Consider the following 24,648-nt stretch of genomic DNA (forward strand, 5'->3'; position numbering starts at 1 on the left):
ATCTAGGCATTAGAAATGGGTTGGGTGGCAAACACACAAGTACTGAGTGTACTTTTAGCTCCCAGATATAAATGGAGCGGCTGTGGTGTACACAGAAGGTGAGAATGTTCTCAGCTTTATATTTTTTGTTAGTTTTCTGCATAGAATAAGAAATTAAATCCTCGTCAGTTAATTTTTTGCTCTGTCTCTAGGGAGGTTTTCCTTCACTTCCTGTCCCAGAAATGCAGCTTGACGTAAGAGGAAATCTGTATAAAGTTAAGGAATGATACTTGTCAATGGAACATGTGTCCCCATCATAAGATTTACTTTTTGTGCTGGTGGCAACTCTAACGTTTTGGGTTTCCCAGGTTTTTATGGACAAATTGATAAGTTGATGTACTTAATGGGGACATAGACAGTAATAAAATAGCGTATTCCCTGCTACGCTGAACCCTTCTTCATTACAGGACACAGTAGTGGTGATGTAGGGTTTGACAGGAGGAACCATGACACCCAGCAGGGGGGTTGGATAGCAGTCAGCTTTGGAAGAGTTAAAAGTTTCCGCAAGTTGCACACAGTAAAGTTGACTATCAAAGTACCCTTTCCACAGGTGGCTGCCAGTTCATTTTTTGTTGATAGGATCACTTTAACCACTTCTTCAGTACTCATAGTAGGCCAGCTTCATTAAAGACACATGTCTCCTGCAGGAAAATTTTTTTTGAGAGTGTGCCTCCCGCAAGAGCGAGGGTGCACCAGAGATTTTCAAAAATGATGTGACTGGACAGCTGGGGTCCTTTGTGAATGGAGAGGAACCAACTAGAGCAGACCTAAATACAATACTAATATCTCTTGGTTCCATTTAAGCCCACTTATCCTCACCCTTTTGGCTTCTTCAGCGTAACTCACAGCCTTTGATACCTTCAGAAACCCTATTTATCTGAGCCATACACACAAGTGTTTTTTTGAATGGTGACCTTTCTCTGACAAAGGACATAACAAAAGGCTGGAAGAAGCAAGCAGGGAAAGGTGTATGCTTCATTATCAATAACTTCCAATATCAACACAGTCCTGCAGTAATTCATACCACTTACATGGATAATAAGCACTTCAGCACCTTGCTTCTGTCTGATTGTTGCTGTGCATTGCTTTCTGTTTGCCTGGTTAGACATGACAAGTTGTCTTCCTTTACACCTCTGGTCAAATGCTCTTGGAATGGGGACCAGGGGATAAAATGACAGAAAGTGTCATGGCTGTCAAAAATCTCGGTTCCTAAAGCACATTTCTGGCAGAAGGCTTGACTGTGAGATGCATGTTCAGACTGATAAGAGGATCAACGAGGGGCAGGGTTGCAGAGGTAGTCACCGTGGTGAAGAGGACTGGATATCCACTGACAGAAACACTGGAACCCACAACAGGCTGAAAGAGTCTGAGACAGGCGGTGTTTAGCAACTGAGGAGGAAGACAGCAGGCGAGACAGAAAGTAGAGTCATTGTCCAGGGCAAGGCTGAGGTCAAACTGGGAAGTCAGCAGAATGATGGTCAAGAGGAAGGCCGAGGTATCACCAGGAGCCATGGTCAGGAACTGGCCAAGTCAGAAGCAAGCAGGCAAACAAAGGCAGGGATGGGATAAATCTGGGTTACAAGAGGAAATCAAAGCAGAGATGAATACAGGGGCAAGCCTGGGGTCAGCAGTGGGTCTAGGGGCATCAACAGGTAGGCAGATCACAGGAACAGGTGCAGCTTCAGGTAGCAGGATAACAACTGAAGACCATGCATCTTCCAGCAATTTCCTGGTTCAACTGTGTTACTTAATTAGGCCGTCTGGCATCAAGAGATTGGTCATGCATGCCTGTATGCCTGCGTGTCCATACATCTGTGTAGTGTGCGCCCGTGAACCAATGTGCTCACATAAATTAGCATGTTTTCGCAAGCAGCTGACAACGACCCTTGTTTTGTATATTGGTGCATGCACATATGTACTTCTGATGTCATCCCGACACTGTTGTACAGTATTCTAGTTCTTTGCACTGCTTGTTCTTGTTGGGCTCACAAACAGAAGTAAAAGGTTGACAGAAATATTCTCTTCCCACCCCAATCAAAACTGTTGTGGTGGTGATTCCCAAGGCTTTCAAGGATTGATCTCTCTATTTTTCCCATATCCCACAGATGTCGGGTACAGCAAGACATGACCGGGAAATGTCTATGCAGGCCAAGAAGAACATGGCTGCTTGCACAGATCCATTGGAAAAACTCAGATTACAATGTCTGGCCAGGGGCTCTGCTGGAATCAAGGGATTAGGAAGGTAAGCTGGGCAGTGACACTATATTAGCGATCAGCGATCAATAACGATCCCCAGAAAATAACCACTGAGCCTCATGGCGCTCCCTGGTATGTTTGATGTGACTTGTGGCAGTCATATTGTTCTTAAAGCCGAACTCCAGGAATTAGAAAAAATATACCCTTGCAGTGCCCCCCCTCTCCCAACTACAAGGGTTAAATGCTAGGTCGAAGTGCAGCTGAAGAGGCTGTATTACTTACCCTGATGCCAGTCCGGACTGCTCCACAGCTATCCTCTTCTCCTGGCTTTCTGGGTTGTTGGTGGTCCCTCAACCGTATCATATACAGTGCAGGGCTATTACCCTGTATTGTATGTGTAAGGTCAAGACTAAAAGTTAGGAATGTCTGATACTGACCATCCAGAGGAAAATATTTAAAGGTTCAGTCCACCCAAGAACGATATTTGGTCATAGGTGGAGCAGTCAGCCTCTGCCTCAATATTAAAATCTTCTGTCCACCTATTATTTATTATTATACAGTATTTATAAAGCGCCAATAGTTCGCTCAGCGCTGTACATTACAAAGGGGGACAGAACATGTGACAGAACAATACCAATACAATGCAAAACATGAGGGGATTGAGGGCCCTGCTCTTTCAAGCTTACAATCTAGGAGGGAGGGGATGGTGGCACAGGAGGAGATAGCTGTGGGGGATGGAGTGGTAGGAAGAGTGGAGGAGGTCGATCAAGTTAGCAGGGGGTGGGGTAGGCTTCCCTGAAGAGATGGGTTTTCAGGGTGCGCCTAAAGGAGAGGAGAGTAGGTGATAATCTGATGGGTTGGGGCAGGGAGGAGTGTGCCTGCTGGGCGGTACTTGGATATTAGGTCGGTAATGTAGTTCGGGGCAGTATGGTGGACGGCTTTGTACGTCAGTGTTAGGAGTTTGAATTTGATCCGTTATGCAATCGGAAGCCAGTGGAGGGATTGGCAGAGGGGGGTGGCGGAAACGGAGCGGTTGGAAAGGTGAATGAGTCTGGCAGCCGTATTCAGGATGGACTGAAGCAGGGATAGCCAGCGGCGAGGCAGGCCAGTGAGGAGGGAGTTGCAGTAGTCGAGTTGTGATATGATGAGGGAGTGGATGAGCTGTTTAGTGGTTTCTGGGGTTAGGAACGCGCGTATTTTGGCGATGTTGCGGAGGTGGAGTCTGCACGAGTTTGTTAAAGATTGGACTTGGGGCTGGAAGGGTAGGTTGTCCAGAATGACACCAAGTACTCTGGCCTGCAGGGCAGGTTTACTATTGGCGTTGTTGGATGTGACGGAGAAGTCAATGGGGGGTGGTGTCCGGGCTGGGGGGAAGACAAGAAACTCAGTTTTGGAGAGGTTCAGTTTAAGGAAGTGGAGCGACATCCAATCTGATATGTCGCTCAGTAGGTGTGTGATTCGGGCAGAGACCGAGGGGGTGAGGTAGGGGGTTGAGAGATAGATTTGTGTGTCGTCAGCATAGAGGTGGTAGTTGAAGCCGTGAGAGTGTATGAGTTGGCCAAGGGAGGAGGTGTAGATGGAGAAGAGAAGGGGCCCAAGGACAGAGCCTTGAGGGACCCCAACAGAGAGGGGGAGTGAGGGGGAGGTGGTAGCATTATAGGTAATGCTGAAGGAGCGTTGTGACAGGTAGGATGAGAGCCAGGAGAGAGCAGAATCTCTGAGGCCGAGGCAGTGTAATTTTTTGAGGAGAAGGGGGTGGTCGACTGTGTCGAAGGCTGCAGAGAGGTCAAGGAGTAGGAGCACTGAATAGTGGACATTAGCTTTGGCGATTTGACTGTCCCTGCCCACCCTCGTGTTTTCCAGCTATGTCTTTTCTTACATTTTCCATAATATAAAACATATACAAACCCAACATGGAGAGTGGGAGGCCCTCATTATGGTCACAGATTTTCAGGTGTTCAGAGCTGGGAACTGAGATGTCACCAACAGAGTCCCTGAGAGAGCGCAGAAACTGTAATCTCTCCAGCATCCACCAAACACTGAAATAAATGTTTTTTTAAGTACTTTCAAATGATATTTGTAAGGTCATTAAATGTACTAATGAGAATTTTTGTACAAATATTCGTATGAGCGTTTCTTTGAAAATCTACTCATATATGACTACCTTAGACCTTTAATTCTCGTTTAAGAGGAGAGGTGGTGACATCACAATCTCCACCTCATCCAATCAGAAAACCTACTGGAGTATTTTAGCCCATTGACATGCATTGCAGAATACGCTGTGCACAGCTAAATGCATGTAACAGCTGCCACTTGAGCGTGAGCTCATATGGGCATACTTTTCAAATGTTGGCGGTTATGCACAAATAGCCATGCACAGCAAATTCTGCTCCTGGAAGAATTCCAAAATTGTATTACTAGGTTAGATTTGTGTATCAAAAACATTTCTATTGTGTTTTTTTTTCACTGAAACTTTTTCTCTGCAGAGTATTTAAGATCATGGATGATGACAACAGCAGGAGCCTGGATTTCAAAGAGTTTCTGAAGGGACTGAATGACTATGGAGTGATGATGGATAAAGTAGAGGCTCAAAACCTTTTCAGTGTATTTGACAAAGATAGTAGTGGAACAATAGACTTTGATGAATTCCTGGTCACATTAAGGGTGAGTCTTCTGTGATAACGTTGTAACTTATTTAACCTCCCTGGCGGTATGATTATTTCAGATTTTTGGTGCTGAAAGCGGTACCATTTTTTTGCATGGAAATATGTATTTTTTTTATTGTAGGCTGTAATTCTTAGGAATAACTCACTGAAATCTGTCCAAACAAGTCTAGTAAACATCCCGGGTATGATAAAATTTGAAACACGAAGTCATAAATTACAATTTAATAAATAATCATAAAAAATAATAATATAATAATAATACATTTAATTCAATAATATAATCAAACCAAAAACACTGAAATTTGAAATAGAGCGGCAAGTTCGCACATCGCTGAGCAAAGTCGCAAAAACGTTTTCAGTGTCTGATGACGAATTTCCCCACAAATCCTTATCACTCAATTCTGCAAGTGGTTCTGATTTACTATCGCCGTTCTCTAGCTGATCTAAAACCACTTTTGACCTAAAGGGACACTTTTTGGACGCCATGGACCTTTCTCAGTTTCCAGGCAGAAAGAACAGACAAAATGCAGGCAGGGCGCAGGACAAAGCACTCGGGACAATATGTATGTGAAATGGGTTGAAACAGCAATGTTTTACTATGTAAAATTTGTTTGGAAAAAAATGACATTTTTTAAAATTTTAAAATTTCCCGCCGCCGCCGGCGCCCGTACGTCCCGACGTCACAGGGACCGGAACACAGGAGCCGGATGCTGGGATCGGCAGGAGGAGATGGCCGGGGACGCTGCAGGGGACACATCGCGGGAGTACAGGACAAGGTAAGCTCTGCAGGGACTCCCTATGCAGCGCTGCATGGTATTCCCGAGTGTAGCTCGGGGTTACCGCTTTTGGTACTGAAACTTTTCCCCGAGCTACACTCGGGAATACCGCCAGGGAGGTTAAAGGATCAGTCCACCAAAAGGTGATATTTCTCCTTTTGGTTACACCAGTGTTTCTCAACCTTTTTTCAGTCAAGGCATTCTTTAGAATTATAGACAGTCCCGAAGCACCCTTTAAGATTATGGACAGTCTTGAGGCACCCCATTCTAAAATGTAAAAAACGATTCTAATAGTTTTGTATAAGGCAGCCAAAGCCTCACATGTAGGGCACCCAATATTAGAGGTCATTCATTCTTCCAACGCAAATACACTTTTGCACACTAGTACTGATGAGTATTTCAGTGTTTCTCTTTTCCCTCCATCACTGAGCTATTGTGACCCCAGTGCTGATGGAGAGGGGCAGGGGAGGGTCAAACAAGGATGCTGTGCGAGCAACCAACAACCTCGTTATCAACTGATGATGTCACTGGTTGTCAGGATGCCGGTGGCTAGAAGGTCGTATTGGTGCACAATAAAAACCCGTGGCTTTGTGTAACTAAAATTCAGACTTGTTCCACCCGCTGGCTTGTACACAAGTTTTGGGCTGTTTTTAGAAATTTTGCCAAGGCACCCCTGAAGAAACCTCAAGGCACCCTTGTTGAAAAAGGCAGGGTTAGACATTGGCAAGCCTAAAGTGGAACTGCACGGCATCTGAGCACTGCAAACCAAAAACGCTATTTAATTCATTTTTAGTATTCAAACTCACCCCATCCATCCATGTCACCATGCTTTATTTTATTGAGAAATCACTTTAAAAAAAGCATTTCTGGCAGAGGGCATCTTATGTGAGGGCAGATGATGAAGTAGCATTTACTTCCTGGAATCCATCTGCCCTTATCTCAGGCCTAGGTTGAGCTGAGAACCCTCCCTCCCCTCCGGAAGACTCCTGGAATGTATGACATCATTTACCTTGCCATGGAAACCAGGAAGTAACTGAAGAAATGTAAAAAAAAGTTTAAAACCAGTAAATATGATATACATTCCTATATATTTACTAATGCTAGCAGCATAGGGATTCAAAATAGTCAATTTTGATTGAGAGAGTGAACTTCTGCTTTAATATGGTTGCAAAGTCAAAATATTTTCTACCTTAAAACAGTATTAAACCCAAAATCTAAACTTTTTTTCTCATATTGCAGCTTACCAATTCTTAAATGTGATGGCTGAATTTGTTTTCTTTTTTAGGCTTTCTTTCTTTTGTTTTCATTTGATGATCCAGCAAGTAAATCTATTTTTCAAAAGAACAAGATCTCTTGTGGATTGTATTAGTTACAGGAATGAGACAAACCATTTAACACTGGCAGGGATGCTTACAATGATCAGCTTTTATTTATTCACTTTATACCAAAAGGAAAATACTGTTTGCTGTAACTTATTATAAAGTGTGAGCTGGAGTTTGACTTAATTTGTTTGTGTATTTAAATCTGCTAGTACATCTAACATTCCCCTCCCCCCACACTGACAATGCTGCTGTCCAAAGGTGCCCCCTGAACTCCTTCATCCAGAGTGGGGGCCCTCTAATACAGGAGGTGTGTTACTGTCCAGATTACCAGATGACAACAGAGTGAAAAAGCCTAAGAAAAGAAAACTAATTTAGCCACCACATCTAATTGGTAAGCTGCAATATAACATTTTTGGTTTTGGGTTTAATAGCGCTTTAATGCATTCCCTGCATTGAGGTAAAAAAAATGCCCCACTAAATGTTCTACCCACCCCCTCCCTAAACACATACATGACGTGTGCCACCGCTACAGCAGTGTCCAGGCTGCAGCAACACCCCCTCAACTTCTGGTTTCACTGGAGACAGTGTAGTGGGAGATAAAGCCTCCTGGTGCTGCCAGTCAAACTCCATTGATGAGGGATCAGGGACGTGGCTTACTGGTGCTGTGTGTGTCTATGGAGCAGGTGTGCACAGGTGCCCCTATAGCACCCAGCCTGCTAAGGAGGCACCTGGAGCAGGGAGAAGTGGACAGTGTGGGTGGGGGACTTCCAGAAGAGGAGGTAAGGGACTGCTCTGTGCAATGTTGTTGCACAGAGCAGGTAAGTATAACCTCTTTTTTTATTAAGAAAAAATAATAGCCTTCAATATCACTTTAAGCTGGCCATACACTGATAAGAATCCCAGGTGGACCAGCCATCATGGGGTCATTAAAGTATACTCATTCTTTTTTTATAATATGGAGTTAAGCTGCCCATAAATGGATCAAAATTTGACAGCTACGCTCAGTAGAGAACAGCCAGTTTCTATCCATCTATGGCCATTCCCACTTTACAGAAATTGACTCCTTGACAGGATCTAATGTTGTCAAATGGTAATGTTGGAAAACTTGATCGATCAGTGGCTTCAGCTGCTGATCAGTGTATTCCGGACACAGGAGGAGCCCTCCCCGTCAGATTACAATAGCACAGCGGGGAGGATTGCTCCACCATTTTGGGATGGGGGAATCCGTTTGGTTTTTTTCGATCAGCCATGTGGCTGATCAGAAAAAAAACAAAGAAACTATGGCCAGCCTAATAGTATGGAGTGAGAATCCACGATGACGTGCAGAGTTTTGATTTGCTGCAGAGAAGTCTGGCATTCCAATGACCAATGTGCGCCTAGACAGAGGATGGAGCTTGGAATCACAGAAGGCACTAATCTGCATTTCCACGAGCTCAGATTCTGACCTATTTAGCAGATATAGGAAAGGACTAAAATAAATATATGTGACCAACCCAAAACTGCAAACAGCTTCACAAAATTACTGGTAAGATGAAAAACAGAGGAAGTTGTCTGTGTCCCGGAATCTCAATAGCATGTTTTTAAAACGTTACTCTTGTGTATAATTTCTAGTTTCCCATCTACCTGGGACCAATCATATTTTCTGGTTACATATCCATGCTTTTGTTCTGCTTCGTTTTGTTGCACAGTACTCCTCTCTCTCAATGCAGGTTTGTGGGTGGACATAGGGGAGCATGTCTCCCTAATAATGACAGGCGTAAGACATCTGCCCATCCCTTAAAGGTCTGGCATGTTCTGATGTGTATGATGTACCTCCAACCTGCCAGATCCCTCCCATGGGGTTGGCAGGTTACACAAAGATTTTCCAGTAAGTTGGAATAAATATGTGTCATTGAAAGCACTTTTAATGTCAGAAATACTCATTATTACCCCCTAGGGTAGTCTTAAATTCATTCTACAGGTGAAAGGTTTTTTTACCATAATCCATTCTATGCATTAAGGTATAAAACCTTCTGCATGAAGCTCCTCCCCAGCCACCCCTAATACTTACCTGACCCCCATCACGATACAGTGGTGTCCACGAGAGCAGTGGCTCTGTCTGCTCTCTCGCTCTCTCCTCACTGGTCAGAGAAGCAGCAGTGGGAGCCATTGGCTCCTCTTGCTGTCAATCACAGCCAGTGACAAGAGAGAGGGGACGTGGGCGGGCCACGCTCTGTTTGTCATTGGACACACATAGCCAGCTCGTGAGCGAGCATGTATGAGTGCCCCCATATCGATCTGCTTGGTATGGGGGCACCTGGCAGGTTAGAGGGGCTAGGAACGCCAGCGGAAGACCCAAGAAGATGATCGGGGCTTCTATGTTTAAAACCATTGCACAGAGCAGGTAAGTATGACATGTTTGCTATTTAAAACAAAAATAAATGCCTTCATAATCAGTTTGAGCCTGGGTTCACGTGTGTGGGCTGATTTTGGCAGCGTAATTTCAGCCCCGTCCTGTGCGACTTTGCTCAGTGGTTCAGGTGCAATTCCAGTGTGAATTTTTAATTTATTTTTAATTTATATGACATTGGAAATCGCACCTGAACTGGGCTGCAAATTGTACAGGACTCTTCTTGAAATCACGTTGTGGTTCTCCCGCACATATGTGAACCGGCTCTATAGAGAAGGCTGCAGGTTCACATGTCATGCAAATCGGACGTGGTTGAAAACGCAGCCAATTCGCATATATGTGAACCGAGTCTAAAGGATAAGTGCACTCTTAAACAAAATGCATTCTTTTTGACCCCCCACTCTGTTAATCTACCCACTGTCCCCAGATGTACATTTACATTGCATGCCCACAGCCTTCTGGGTTTGTTTACTTCTTGCTGCCAATCCCTCACGCACCAGCCTCACCTGCACAGTGTCATTCATGAAGTTCTATTCTGCTTACATGATTACAAGTTAAAGTGTTACTAAACCCCGGACCCTGCATTCACTATATCTGGTCTCCCACAGTACACAGAAAATGGAAATACAATTATTTTAGTAAATATAAACTGCTAAATGCCTTTTCTCAGCAGCAGTTACAGCATTTGTGTGACATCTATCAGCAGAGCACTGGTTCAAACATGTAGGGGGAGTTTTCATTTTGCTCTAGGAGGATGCAGAACTCCTGACCTCTCTTTGGACAGTGCTGGTTGGCCCTGTGCTGATAACATGCACTCTCCCAAGAAAAAAAATACTCTCTAGCAATACACACCAAACTGAGCATGTGCAGCTTACCCCTAGCCTCTGTTTCATCAGGAGATATTTAGGAGACACTGGAAGAAGAGGAGGATCAGAGAAAGCAGGCTCAAACATCCTTTTTACACAATGCCCCCCTAGGTTCCACAGTGAGTATAATAAGCATGCTTTACTGCATATACAGACTGATTTTAGTGTTGTGGGTTTAGTAACACTTTAAGTATGCATCTGGGGAGTGGGGAAGGATGGGGCTAGGTTAGCACAGTAGGCAGAGAGGCAAAAAGTCCACATATCCTTTAAACAGCCTAATCTTCACCAGAGCATTGCAATTGGCAGCAGAATTGGGGTGGGGTTGTGAGCAGTATATGGGTCAGGTAAGACTGACTTAAAACAGTAGGCTCTGTAAAGCAGGCCATAGACAGAGTGAATTGTAGTTGCAGAAAAGTAATTCACTCGATTCTCTCATCAACACTGACAGTGTTGACAGGGGAATCCCTCCTGCCGCGCCATTGTGTTCTCCTGTTGATGTGAGGGGGCCAGGGGAAGCGGTCTCTGCTGGGAGAACACAATATTTATTGCTAGTGGCTATAACAGGTGTTAGCGATAATTGCATGTGAATTCCAGCAGGCTGGTGGCACCCAAGCTGATCCAACCCAACTTTGGTACATTCAGCTCATACATGGTTTGAATCTCAGCCAGTTCCTGCTGAACTGGCCAAGATTAGAACCATCTATGGCCTGCCTAAGAGTCTAGGGTTAGGTTGGTTTGGGGGCGTCTGAGTTGCAGTGGTGTAAAAGCATACTTTTCCTTTAAGCAGGAATACGAATCATTAAAGTGCTACTAAACCCACAACAGTAAAATCAGTCTGTATATGCAGTAAAGCATGCTTGTTATACTCACTTTGGAACCTAAGGGGTAAATATTCTGCATTGTAAGGCTGCTTGATCCTTTCTTCTCTGTTTCTCCCCTTTTTCAAGCGCCCACCTCTTATCTCCAGATGGAACCGTAGGCATGCTCAGTTTGGTGTGTATTGCTAGAGAGGTTGTTTTTATTTTTTTCTTGGGACAGAGGTCAGGGGATTTCCATCCTCCTAGAGCAGAAAAAAAACTCCTCCTACAAGCTTTAGCTAGTGGTGGGCTAAACACAGATAGAAGTCACAAGACTGCTCTAACTGCTGATGAGAAAAGGTATTTAGCAGTTTATATTTACTAAAATAATTTCAGTTCCATGTTGTGTGTACTGTGGGAGACCAGATATAGTGAATGCAGGCTCCAGTTTAGTAACACTTTAATGTATAGATGAGTACTAGATTCTTTTTTGAAGTGATAACTAATTAGATATATTTTACCACAGCCTATTGATGACAGATATTCAGAGAACTTTTCTGTTTTTTTTATTCTGCCCAGCCGCCAATGTCCAATGCAAGGAAAGAGATTATCATGCAGGCGTTTAGGAAGCTGGACAGAACCGGAGATGGCATTGTGACTATTGAGGATTTACGGGGGGTGTATAATGCAAAATACCATCCAAAATACCAGAACGGGGAGTGGACAGAGGATCAGGTCTTCAGGACCTTTCTAGATAATTTTGACTCTCCATATGACAAAGATGGACAGGTAAGATATTGCTTTCTTTCCTTTTCTTTCTTTCTTTGTTTCTTTCTTTCTTTCTTTCTTTCTTTCTTTCTTTCTGTCTGTCTGTTTGTCTGTCTTTCTGTCTTTCTTTCTTTCTTTCTTTCTTTCTTTCTTTCTTTCTTTCTGTCTGTCTTTCTTTCTATCTTTCTTTCTTTCTGTTTTTCTTTCTGTCTTTCTTTCTTTCTTTCTGTTTTTCTTTCTTTCTTTCTTTCTTTCTTTCTTTCTTTCTTTCTTTCTTTCTTTCTTTCTTTCTTTCTTTCTTTCTTTCTGTCTGTCTGTCTTTCTTTCGTTCTCTTTCTTTCTTTCTTCTTTCTTTCTTTCTTTCTTTCTTTCTTTCTTTCTTTCTTTCTTTCTTTCTTTCTTCCTATTGTTGAGTCACTTCCCCTCAACTCATTGCTGTTAGATCTCTTGCAGTTGTTGAAAATAACTTTTGAAGTTACCCAGATAACAACTGAATATCCCTTCAAATAATGCAAGTTCATTCTGTCCTGTGAAATGTCCGTATTGCCTTTACCAACCAATCAGATATCAGCAAACATTTTTCAGCCCTTGGATACTAAGGGCCCCTTAACAATACACTGTGGTGCTGGAAACCTGCATTTCGTGCGGGTTTTCCATACTGCATACAGAATGCACTGTCCTTGCGATCTGCAGTGGGTGTCAGTGCAATGTTAATGACACCCCAAACACAGGTCGCAAACGCAGTATGTTTGCCCGCACTGGATCACATGATACAAAAGTATTATGCGATCCAGCTGTAGTGCATTTCCAAGTGTAGTGCATGCACTACTTTTGGTGCGCTGTGGTGCAATTTCAGCCCATTCAAAATGAAATTGTACCAGACAGAACTGCATGGGAATTGCACAGGAACACCTTCACTGCTAATGTGAACCTGCCCTATCAGCTGCAGTACAGTTGCTTGCTTGTTTTCTCCCCTTGTTATAATACAACCTCATTGTGCTGTCATTCTTAGTATCTCAGCATTTCAGCAACAATGAATATCACAATTGAAATAAATGCTGGCAATACTGTAATGTAGTTTTTGTAATTTATATTTGCATGACTCATTGTTTGAATTTCATAGATATTGATGTATATTAACTCCCTTATGACTGCCCAATACATACAGTATGTGTGGCAACAAAAGGATGTGCTTTAACTCCTACACATCGCACATACACTCACCGGCCACTTTATGAGGTACACCGTGCTATTACCGGGTTGGACCCCTTTTGCCTTCAGAACTGCCTTAATTCTTCGTGGCATAGATTCAACAAGGTGTTGGAAACATTCCTCAGAGATTTTGGTCCATATTGACATGAGTTACTGTTGGCTTTCTATCATCTCTTATCAGTCTGCCCATTCTCCCCTGAGCTCTGACATCAACAAGGCATTTTCATTCATACAACTGCTGTTCAGTGGATATTTTCACTTTTTCGGACCATGCCCTGTAAACTATATAGAGATGGTTGTGTGTGAAAATTCCATTAGATCAGCAGTTTTTGAAATACTCAGACCAGCCCCTCTTGCACAAACAGCCATGCCGTGCTCAAAGTCATTTAAATCCCCTTTCTTCCCTATTCTGATGCTTGGTTTGAACTTCAGCAAGTCGTCTTCACCACGGCTAGATGTCTAATTGCGTTGAGTTGCTGCCATGTGATTGGCTGATTAGCAATTTGTGTTACCAAGCAATTAAAGAGGTATACTTACTAAAGTGGCTGGGGAGTGTATATGTCACTGGGCAGCTGATGTGTATGGGCTGAGAGCTCCTATGGATCACAGAAGCGCGGTTCATTCTGCACTTTTGTGACCTGCTAAAGCCCCTGTCAGCTGACATCACTCAGCCACTCCAGGCTCTGGAAAGATCCCAGATGCCTTGTTCTGCGAACCGCTGAGAGCCTGAGCCAGCTGCTCTCACCCCCTCCACAGCCTGGCACTCAAGTGAGCTCTGGAGGATTACTTAGTTCTCAGTCTTGGAAGGGGGGACAGATGCAACATCCACCTAGGTGAGTATAATTTTTTTTTTCCAAAAACCCATACTTCTCTTTTAATAGGAGATGCTGTGTCCAAAGAAATACCTGAAGTGTCATCTTTCTATAGCAGTGCAAATCTGATCACCTGCTTTTCAAATGCACATCAAACACAGAAGACCAATGTCCATCTACACCAACCCCAACGTCAGCTGCATTTTTTAAAATGTATTTATTAGGGTTAGAGTTAAAACTCCTGTAGATTTTTAATTCTGCCAGTGACCTCACTGGGGAAGTTTTCCCACACTTCCTGTCCCTGTGACACCAATCCAATAAATAGGAGGTGCTATGATCACCAGGACAGAGACACAGAATAAAAAGGAGTTGTAACCCTTTCCTCATTCTACATTTGTTTTTGTTTGTAGCTCTGTATATGCTGTACTGGAGTTTCCAGAAATGTGCGTTGTACAGCCTTACCGCATGTTCCTTTTCTAAGCACCCTGATAGCCCTGCTCAGTTTGGCTGCAGATGCTAAAATAATGGTTACAATTAGGTAAACTGACTGGACTTTTTGAGTTCACAGGTACTTTCCCGGATGCCATCTGCGATGAACTAATTAAAAAACATGAAAGTGTTTGTCCATATTGTCATGACCACACTAACGTTTCACCTTAACAAGCTGTCATTCCACCCATTTTTCCAAAATTGTTCCTTCCCATAGTGGATTATTTCTTCCTAAAAGGTCAAAAAAAGGTTTCTTCATTTTTGTTGTCTTGTGACCATGACAGGTGACTCCGGATGAATTCACTAACTACTATGCCGGAGTTAGCGCGTCAATCGATACCGATGTATACTTTATCACCATGATGAAGAACGCCTGGCGACTATAAGTGTATGGGTTCAATAAGGCGCAATGTTATATCACTAACACATCACCCCAACTATTTCACTATCAGCGTGTGCATGCTTTTGTGACACAGATACTAACCACTAACCCTACTACGTGTGCCTAAATAAGTTTGGTTTTTTTCAGGTTCATGTGTGGAATTAACCGTATTTATCAGTTAATCAACTTCTGCAGAATACTAACATTATCACAATGTTTTCTCAAAGTGTAAAATTGTATATTGGTATAATTGCTCCGGTCAAAACTGAAAATAAAGCATTGAGGTGCTTACAGGGGGAGCATCCTAAATGGCCAATAAATCTCTATTGGCCAATAAGCGTGATCAAAACCAGTAGGGATGTGATGAGGGGTGAGTAGTATATCACTGCACAATAAAGCATCCTGAATTTGGGGGTCCTTGAAATAAAATAACTAGATGACAGGATAATAGAGGAGCCTGCGGTGGGATCTTGCAGCAAGACGGGCAAAATTCAAAAAGTTCACAGGTTTTCTTTAAAACTTAAAAAAGAAAATATTCCAATTCCTTCTGTATCGGACTGTATTGTAATTGTACTGTCCCCCTTATCCTCCTGTATAATAATAATAAAAAAAAAAAATTAAAAAAAAATATATATACAGTTGTGGCCAAAATTATTCAACCCCCACTGAAATTGAGTGTTTTGGCCAGTTTGACATTGCTTTTGATCATTCAGTCATCTTGCTTACATTTACATTAAAGAGGCACTTGTAGGTCAGACAAATATAACATAACAGTTATAATGAAATAACCACAAATGTCTTTTCTGTGCTCACAGCATTATCAGTTTTATTCAACCCCCAAGTGACATTCAATCTTAGTACTTAGTACAGCATCCTTTTACAGTTATAACAGCTTTTAAACGTGAAGCATAGCTTGACACAAGTGTCTTGCAGCGATCTACGGGTATCTTCGCCCATTCTTCATGGGCAAAGGCCTCCAGTTCAGTCACATTCTTAGGCTTGCGCACTGCAACTGCTTTCTTTAAGTCCCACCAGAGGTTCTCAATCGGATTTAAGTCTGGTGACTGCGATGGCCACTCCAAAATGTTCCAGCCTTTCCTCTGCAACCATGCTCTAGTGGACTTGGAGGTATGCTTGGGATCATTGTCCTGTTGAAAGGTCCAACGTCTCCCAAGCCTCAGGTGTGTGACGGACTGCATCACGTTTCCATCCAATATCTCCTGGTACTGAAGAGAATTCATGGTACCTTGCAACCGCTGAAGCTTCCCTGTACCTGCAGAAGCAAAACAGCCCCAAAGCATGATTGACCCTCCACCATGCTTCACAGTAGGCAAGGTGTTCTTTTCATCATAGGCCTTGTTCTTCCTCCTCCAAACATAGCGTTGATCCATGGGCCCAAACAGTTCTAATTTTGTTTCATCAGTCCACAGAACACTATCCCACAACTTTTGTGGTTTGTCCACATGGCTTTTGGCATACTGCAGTCGACTCTTCTTATTCTTTGGAGACAGCAAGGGGGTACGCCTGGGAGTTCTGGCACGGAGGCCTTCATTACGCAGTGTGCGTCTTATTGTCTGGGCTGAAACTTCTGTACCCACATCTGACAAATCTTTTCTCAGTTCCTCAGCAGTCACACGGGGACTTCTCTCCACTCTACGCTTCAGGTAGCGCACAGCAGTCGAAGTCAGCATCTTCTTTCTGCCACGACCAGGTAGCGTTTCAACAGTGCCCTTTGCCTTGAATTTGCGAATGATGCTTCCTAAGGTGTCTCTTGGTATGTTTAACATCTTTGCAATCTTCTTATAGCCATTGCCCTTCCTGTGAAGAGAAATCACCTCTTCTCTTGTCTTCCTGGACCATTCTCTTGCCTTCACCATGTTTGTAACCACACCAGTAAATGTCTAGAAGGAGCTGAGTATCACAGTCATTTTAAAGCTGCCTAATTGGTGCTTATTATGCTTGATTGCTGCTCGGTGACATCCACAGGTGTTTTCAATACCTGATGGAAAGCACCTGTATGAACCTCTGTTCTTCAGAGTGGTAGTCTTTAAGGGGTTGAATAATTGTGGCAATGAAGAAACCACATAAGAACCATTTACTACTGTATTACATAAACAATTGATGTCATTTTAGTTGCATTTGGGTAGTTACAACGTCCTTGTAGGATTTGATTCTGAATACAATTCCAAATGTACACTATAGTCCCTAAACCCCTTTACAGCATTGGGGGTTGAATAATTTTGGACACAACTGTATATATAAAAATTTGTCCAACTAGCTTTAGATCGCAATGCTAAAAGGAAAATGGAACCATATAGTGTGATTCACTGGTCCTGCATTGTACGTGATTATATCAGAAAAGGGGTGGCCACACAAATGATGCGGACCTAAGGGCCCATTCACAATAGGAGCTGCATGTGAATTGCACCAGAACGTTGTGCGGTTCCTGTGTCATTAACATGCAGTTCTGTGCAGTGCAATTTCAGCCCATTCATTTTGAATGGGATGAAATTGCACCCACACTGCACCAAAAGTAGTGCATGCACTACTTTTAAAATGCACAGCAACCAGATCACATGGTAGTTTGGTACCATACAATCCGGTGCAGGCAAACACACTTTGTGACCTGCGTTTGGTGTGTTGTGAACTTTGCACTGACACCCGCTGCAGATTGCAATGGCAGTGCGATTTGAATGCAGTGTGGGAAACCGCACAGGAACACAAGTTTCCCACACCGCATTCTAGTGTGAACGGGCCCTAAACCTACTCCTCCTATCCTCTAGACTAAATGAGCATGTAACCCTTACAATCTGGGGGGGGTTTGTGAATACGTTTAGATCAGCTTTACAATGAAACCATTATTTCACAAACATACAGGGTTTACTCATGACATTATGGGTTACTTAAAGTGTGAGCACAGCTGTTTGCCTCTAGACACTCTAAACATCAGGGAGGAGAGAGGAGTCTCTGCTTTGACATATTCAGCTGTGTGTGTAAAATGGAGCTTAAGCTACTGAGCCCTGTAAGCAGACATTTTTCAAGCAGTCAACTAATAGGCAGCTAAACACTGTATATTTACCTAAATGAAAAAAAAATTAATATTTTTAAAGCGGAGTTCCAGCTGAAAAAAAAAAAAAGGCAGCAGCTACAAAAACTGTAGCTGCTGACTTTTAAATTACAGACACTTACCTGTCCCTCGGTCCAGTGGTGTCCTCACCACGGCTGGTTTCACTGGCCATCTTCTCTCCCTGACGCCGGCATCTTCAGTGTGGGCACCCGGTTGTGACAGCTTGCGGCTTCACAGCCACGTGCCCACTGCGCATGCGTGAGAAGCGCTGCACTTTGTGAATGGCCCCAGAGTCTTCTGGGACCTGTCACGTGTCCCAGAAGACTACGGTGAGGGGGGGGGGGGAGGGCAACTTCCACTTCCGATCCCAGCGGAAGTGGGAGCGAGTACCTGTCAAATTCGGGTACCCACTCCCCAAAGGTGCCAGTCCTTAATTGGGAGTGGGGAACAAAGACTTAAAACAGAACTTCCCCTTGGGTGGAGCTCTGCTTTAAGTCCTAAATATAATAAAGAGAAAATATATCTTGCCTTTAATAATACAAGAAAGCATAGTACTGCCTGTTAATTAGCCGATTTATAAAGGCTTTTTATATACAAATGCTTCAGTTAGGAAAAGGAGATACAAGCCTTGATATGTGATAATCAGTGTTAACCTTTCCTGTTCAAAGTATAAGTTGGCTGGTTGTGGTGCCTTCTTCTAACACTAATTTATGCATCTTTCTGGTATGGGCTTCGTTCACCCAGTGTGGTGTTGCTGATTTGAATATATAACTATATCATGGATGACATTACATCGTACACTCCTGTTATTATCACTCTCTGGTCAGTGCTATTATTTATATCCTGGTTGTGGGCTTTCTCTTTGTTATAAAGAAATGTTTGTCTATTAGTTCTAAGGAGAATTAAATGTTTTACTGGAATCAGGGGCGGACTGAGAACTCATGGGGCCCCCGGGCAATAGGAGATCATGGGGCCCCTGTGTCCTTGCCCAAACTCAAAAAAGCCTATGAAAAAGGTACCAGGGGCATCTCATGGGGCCCCCTACTGACCCCGGGCCCTCGGGCAGTGCCCGAGTTTCCAAATGGTCAGTCCGCCCCTGACTGGAATATGATATCTAAAGGATAGAAATGAGCCTTACCTTATGGGAAATTTGTTATTGTAATGCAGGTCAGTAAAGTAACTTTGTACATCGTATTTATTAATCTCTTGTTCCCATATGCTTGTACAGGCTGTAGATGTACCATTGTGATTTTCTTGCCTATGGCAGCATTGGTATAGATAACTGAGTAAAGCTGGGGCTACAGTTCATAAAAGAAGTGAACTTAAAAGAAACTTGTCATGAGAGAGTCATGGAGGCTGCCATTGATTATCCTCCAATCAGGCCTGCTAAAAAAAAATCCATTTTGGTTGACTAGATTGGAGGTAGTAGGGTGTAAATGGACAGTGGAGTCCATTTACTCCTGGCTGCACATAGAGCAGAGCAGACACGGACCTCTCATCCATCCTGCTTTGCTTCGATAAGCAGGGAATCTGTGAGCCGATCCTCTGCTGATTGAAACACAAACCGCCCATGTGAAAGGGCCCTTGAAGGCTAAGTTCACCTTTTCCAGAAAGTAGCCTATGCAGTCAAGAGACCCCAATAGATATTACAAATCTGTGCAGCTCTGTAAAATGGTCATTCTTTTTATTGTTTTACTTGTAGGCCACTTGGGTCCCTTAGGAGCCGGCTAAAAAACTTGTAATTAGCAAGCTCCACGTCCTGATTTGGTGCTAGGACATGAGAATTGTTGGATGCTCTTTCCCAGCATTGCAGGAGTGCAAACCAGCATCCCAGCAACATGTCAGGACATGGGGGTTGTTAGCTGGATTCAGAGGGGACCCAAATGGCCTACAGATAACACAATGAAATGAAAAATAATTTTAAAAAGCTGCACAGTTTTTCACATCTAATAGGGCCCCTTTACTGCATAAGCTATTTTCTGGAAAAGGTGGACTTAGCCTTTAAGTCAGCATTAAAGCCACTGGCTCAGAGTAACAGCCAATCAACTAGCATTTGTAGTAGGAGCTCAGGAATGGCACCCCTTGTGTCTCCTATGTATTTGTGTCTCAAACTTCCCTTTAATTTTGCATCAAATCCATTAGAACGCATTGCACACTGTTCAAGGAGTGTCTTCCTCTGTGCACTAAAGCAAAGTCTCACCAAACAAATGAGCTTAGCTCTACCCCCTGGCTGTTATCATCATGCAGCAGATGTCGGTCTCCCAGTTGGGTTCCTGTCAGCTCCATCCACTTGTGCTCGAAAACGACAACGCTGTCCATACACGATCCGCACAGTTTATGAGAAGCTACCAAGGGTCTTGAGCAAAGATATGTGTTCAAACAAGAGGATTGTATTCTGTCTAACATTTCAAAGCCTTGGCACATACTGTAGGCCACATAGGCTGTGATCCAGCGAAATGTTGGATGGCATAAACTCCTCCTGTTTGGGCACATACTTTTACTCAAGACCGTGGTTACCTCTACTACTTTCTATTTATCATTTTATTTTTAGCAGAAAAGGTTTAAAATAGGCATTCTCAACCAGGGTTCCATGGAATCCTGGGGTTCCTCCGGGGATTACTAGGGGCTCTTTGAGCTAAGCTAATTGGTCTCCAATTTGATGGTTCTGGAGACAAAGCCACTTGGCAGATCCAGCTGCATGACACTTATGATCGTTTTAGCTGTCTGTAAAGGTGGCATTAATTCCACTAGACACCAATGTATAGGAGGTTTTTCCAACTTTCCTCAAATTAATTGGTTTTAGTAAGGTTTCCATGAGACCTAAAAATGATTTCAAGGGTTCCTCTAGGTCTAGGGTGAAAAGGTTGAGAAAGTCTGGTTTAGAACCTCTGACAAGTTTTGTTGCCTTCTGTGACCAGTAGGGATAGTCACTCTCTATTTGTCGCAAAGACCATTGTCACTTAAACAGAAAGGGATGGTTAGGCCAAAAGGATGGCAAAATGGGAATGGAGTGAAAATTTTCCAAAGGTCACCTTTGTCACTGTACATTAATGACACTGTCTAAGAGGGAATTTCCTCTTGCATTTGAAAGATTTTTTTACTCACTCTTTGTTGGGTTTCTGGTACAGAAAGTGAATGGAAATCTCCTTTTGATCCAACTTGGATCAAGATAACTATGTACGTACCATACCTGGCTGATGCCCCTGGAAGCTGGAAAGCACAAAAGTAGACACCACTACCCTAGTAATCTCTATTTGCTTAGCAGTTTCTAAATGACACCCATGCTAAGTGGCAATGCCTTCTGCGCTCAGAACGTATTAGGACAGCCAGCATGGGACCCAAAAACAACTGGGGATCACTGGAGTAGCAATGTCTTTTTTGGTGTTTTCCAGCTGCCAGGGGTATTAGCCAAGTATAGTATATAAATAGGTACACTGGTCCAAGCTGAATCAATGTATCTACCGGTATGTATAAATTCTCCATACCTGGAGTCCCTCTTTAACAGTGAAAGGTCTGTGCAGACATAAGGAAACTAATGAGGTTGCAGCTGCTATTTAAAAAGTGAATTTTACTGGCTTGCTTTACAACATTTGTCAGATAAGCAATATTTTCAAGGGGATTTCAAGAAACACTTAAAATGTGTGACTCCAATGTACATTAAACCAGTCTTACCAGCCCAGGAGCTGCATTTACAGATTTTGCATTTACTGCTACCTGCTAGTGAGATCTTGTATTCCAATTCCTGGTATATTGACCCAGAACAAATATACAAATTAGGAGTTTTAACTTCACTGGTTACGTGTTCAAGGTTAAGGACCTGTGTGAAAGCCAACCTTGACAAACTCCCCCCTGAAAATACTGACATCATGCCATCAGGAATGCACTCTCTTAATTGCAGAGTCTCATTTGCTCTTCTGTGTTTCTTGTTCCAGGTCACAAAAGAGGAATTTATTAACTATTATTCTGGAGTCAGTGCCTCCGTTGACAGCGACGTCTACTTTATATTGATGATGAAGAATGCCTGGAAATTGTGATATGCATACATATATTTTTTTTATACTGTGTTTTAATTGCAAGAGACTTTTACTCAAGACCATTAGTTGGTTGAACTGCTGTCCTTCATCAGTTAATTTTAAAAAATATTTTTACTGGATTTCGGAAAGACAGGATTTATACATAACATGCTAGATCTGGAGAGGGTTGAAGAATTCAATGATTATTCCAATGTATGTGAATGTATCTTAGAAAAAAGTACTTTGCTTTACAGCCATTTAGATTTCCTCCTCTGCCATATGCAGATGGTCTCGGTGTAAACCCTGTGTAAGCTCCATGTGGGAGGGTACTAAGGGTTAATTATGTTTCCTTCATGTGGCCATATTTGCGCCTGCTAATTGGCTGCTCAGGGCTCAGCAATGCAAACTGGGAGGAAGGTGAGAAGGCCACATTCTTCCTCATACCAGGGAATACTAAATTATCAAAGTGACAGCCTGAACTACAGCAAACATAATGTACCATCCTTCATTCCAATTATGTATTAAAAAAAAAAATTAAAAAATTTAAAAGTCTAGGACCGATCTAGTAAGGTTATACACGCAGAATTTGGAAACCCCTCTCTTTCATGTCTTGGGTACTCCTAAAGAGAAAATATTTCTGAGGTTACTGATGACTTTGTTCTGTTCCTGCCCAACTTCATGTGTTCCAGCACCTCCTGGATCTGAACCAAACAAAAGCTCGGTACATACCACTCAGAAGCTCAAGTTCTTGCTGCCAGGTGCTGGCTTGTGAAGTGAGCATATCTGATTCAAAGAGATCCTATATATATAAAAAAATAGCAGAGCTGCATGCTGTCCGAGTTACCAAATAACAATAATGAAAGCATGCGGCTCTGCTACTTTTTTAAGATGGAATCTCTTTCAGCTCCTCCTGTTACATTTTTCAGAATATAAAATCCATCCAACTGGGAGAGTTAAAACCTGTCATAATGGGCCCAGCAGGTATGTACAACCAGATACATGTGCAGAGATCCCACGAGTAGAATCACCAAGAGATGTAACAAAGGGGTTGATTTACTAAAGGCAAATACACTGTGCAGTCTGCAAGTACAGTTGCTCCAAATCTTAGTAAATGAGCAGAAGCTCTGCTGACTTCCATCATCCAATCACGTGCAAGCACAAGTGCTTTTTTTAATCTCCCTTGCACATGATTGGGTATTCCTTGCATAGTGAATCTTTATCTCATTTACAAAGCACTGGAGCAATTGCACCTTGTATGGTGCACAGTCTATTTGCCTTTAGTAAATCAACCCCAAAGTGTTACACTGTATACTTCAGATGTAATAATTCCTTGTTAGGCTACATTCACATGGTGCACTGCAGCTCCTGTAGCAGCAAATCTTTCCTGCAGGTCCTTTGCAGTATTATGGAGGTTTTGGTTTGCATGACTGAAAAGGCTTACAATGTCTCTTGGCCTGCTGGATTTTGTCTTGACTTTAATGGTTCTCTTTTATTTCCATTTCTTTGTGACAGTGTGGCTAGTGGAAGTTGTAAGCTGGGAGTGTCTAGATATCTTTTTATGGTCTTCAGTAGTTTGTAAGCATCAATCATCTTGTTAGAGAATTTATTAAGGCAGAATAGTCCAGCAAAAGATGAAATAACAAACAGCTTTTCCTACAAAATTCACTTTTAAGCCAGAGATTTCCCCTGCGGCACCTTTTTCTGTCACTAGATGTCCTCGGACTAGTGGTCAGCATCATTCAACCCACTTCCATCCTGTGAGTGAACAGTGAAAGGAGAAACAGCACAGTAATGAATCTCTCCACCACTCTGCTTTCTCCTTCTATCAGCATGCTTCTTATCGGCACATGAAGTAATTGGCTCGTTGTACTGCTTCTTCCTCACATTCCAGCTCTGCTATACAGGGACTGCAAGAGGCTGATGCCAGGTCACACTGAAGTACTTAAAAGGCTTGCATTATGTGTGTGTTAAGTTCAGAGGACCCCAGCACTGCAAGGCACCAGTGCTAACGATTGTACCACCAAACTACCTCTCCTTCCTTTCTGTGGACTTTGTTTTTAACAAAAAGAATATTTTACTTGATTTTTTCGTATTCAGATCTCTGCACACTGGGGTCACACTGTAGATATTTGCCAGCACACCACAGATCTTCACGTTGAGTCCAAATGTTTTTTTATTGAAGTATGATCACATCACAAGCAAGTGAGTGCAACGTATTGTAGTCACGCAGGACCCCTTTGTCAGGCATGTAATGAACGGTCCTGCGTGGATTCTAAATGTTGCATCCTCTTGCTTGTGATGTAATCATACTTCAATAAAAAAATATTTGGGCTCAACTTCCGTGGTGTGCTGGCAAGCATCTACATTGTGTCATGCATGATCCAGTATCCAGCTGGTAGTTGCTGCAGCACTCAGCATCCTAGAGCCTTTTTCAGGAACGTGCGCGATGGGAATGTGGATGGTTATCTGCACACTGGGGTGACGCATATGGTGTTACTGGGAGTTATTGGCCTTCTCTGATTAGTACAGGGTTTTTTTAATGTTGGATACATTGGACAGAGTGCAGTAATGTTAAAATTTTAGTGAGATTTGTACTGCAGTTTTTGTCTTTGGTGACCACACTGACAGGGAGAATATATGGGGTACCAAACAGCAATAGAAATCTAACAAAGGTTCTAACCTTTCTACTTTCCATACAAAGCTGTTGCTAGTTTTGGCTAGAGTTGGGCTTTAACTTTACAACCAAAAAAAAAACGTTTTTTTCAATTTGATTAGTGGGAATAGCATATCTCCTAGTCAGCCATACACAGCTCATTTAACAGATTCCTTAATCCACGCTATATAGCCTGGATGC

The 24,648-nt window shown here is 42.8% G+C and overlaps 1 protein-coding gene across 2 annotated transcripts in view; it reads left to right on the forward strand.

Moving 5' to 3' along the window:
- The window catches only part of CAPSL (calcyphosine like), a 34,723-nt gene extending 12,377 nt beyond the window's left edge, over positions 1–22,346 (forward strand). The window contains exons 2-6 of one of the 2 annotated variants that reach the window (XM_089689430.1): positions 2,145–2,281; positions 4,722–4,899; positions 11,631–11,840; positions 14,617–14,720; positions 21,714–22,346. In XM_089689430.1, the coding sequence (XP_089545556.1) occupies positions 2,145–2,281; positions 4,722–4,899; positions 11,631–11,840; positions 14,617–14,718 (627 nt within the window). In that variant the 3' untranslated portion in view covers positions 14,719–14,720; positions 21,714–22,346. The remainder of the gene's footprint in view (positions 1–2,144; positions 2,282–4,721; positions 4,900–11,630; positions 11,841–14,616; positions 14,721–21,713) is intronic. The other variant, XM_089689431.1, reaches the window with a different exon arrangement.
- Positions 22,347–24,648: the final 2,302 nt, after the last annotated feature.

This window comes from Staurois parvus, unplaced genomic scaffold (genome assembly GCF_062004578.1).
Source record: "Staurois parvus isolate SC_StPar_1 unplaced genomic scaffold, SC_StPar_1.0 ptg000475l, whole genome shotgun sequence".
Lineage (NCBI taxonomy): Eukaryota > Metazoa > Chordata > Amphibia > Anura > Ranidae > Staurois > Staurois parvus.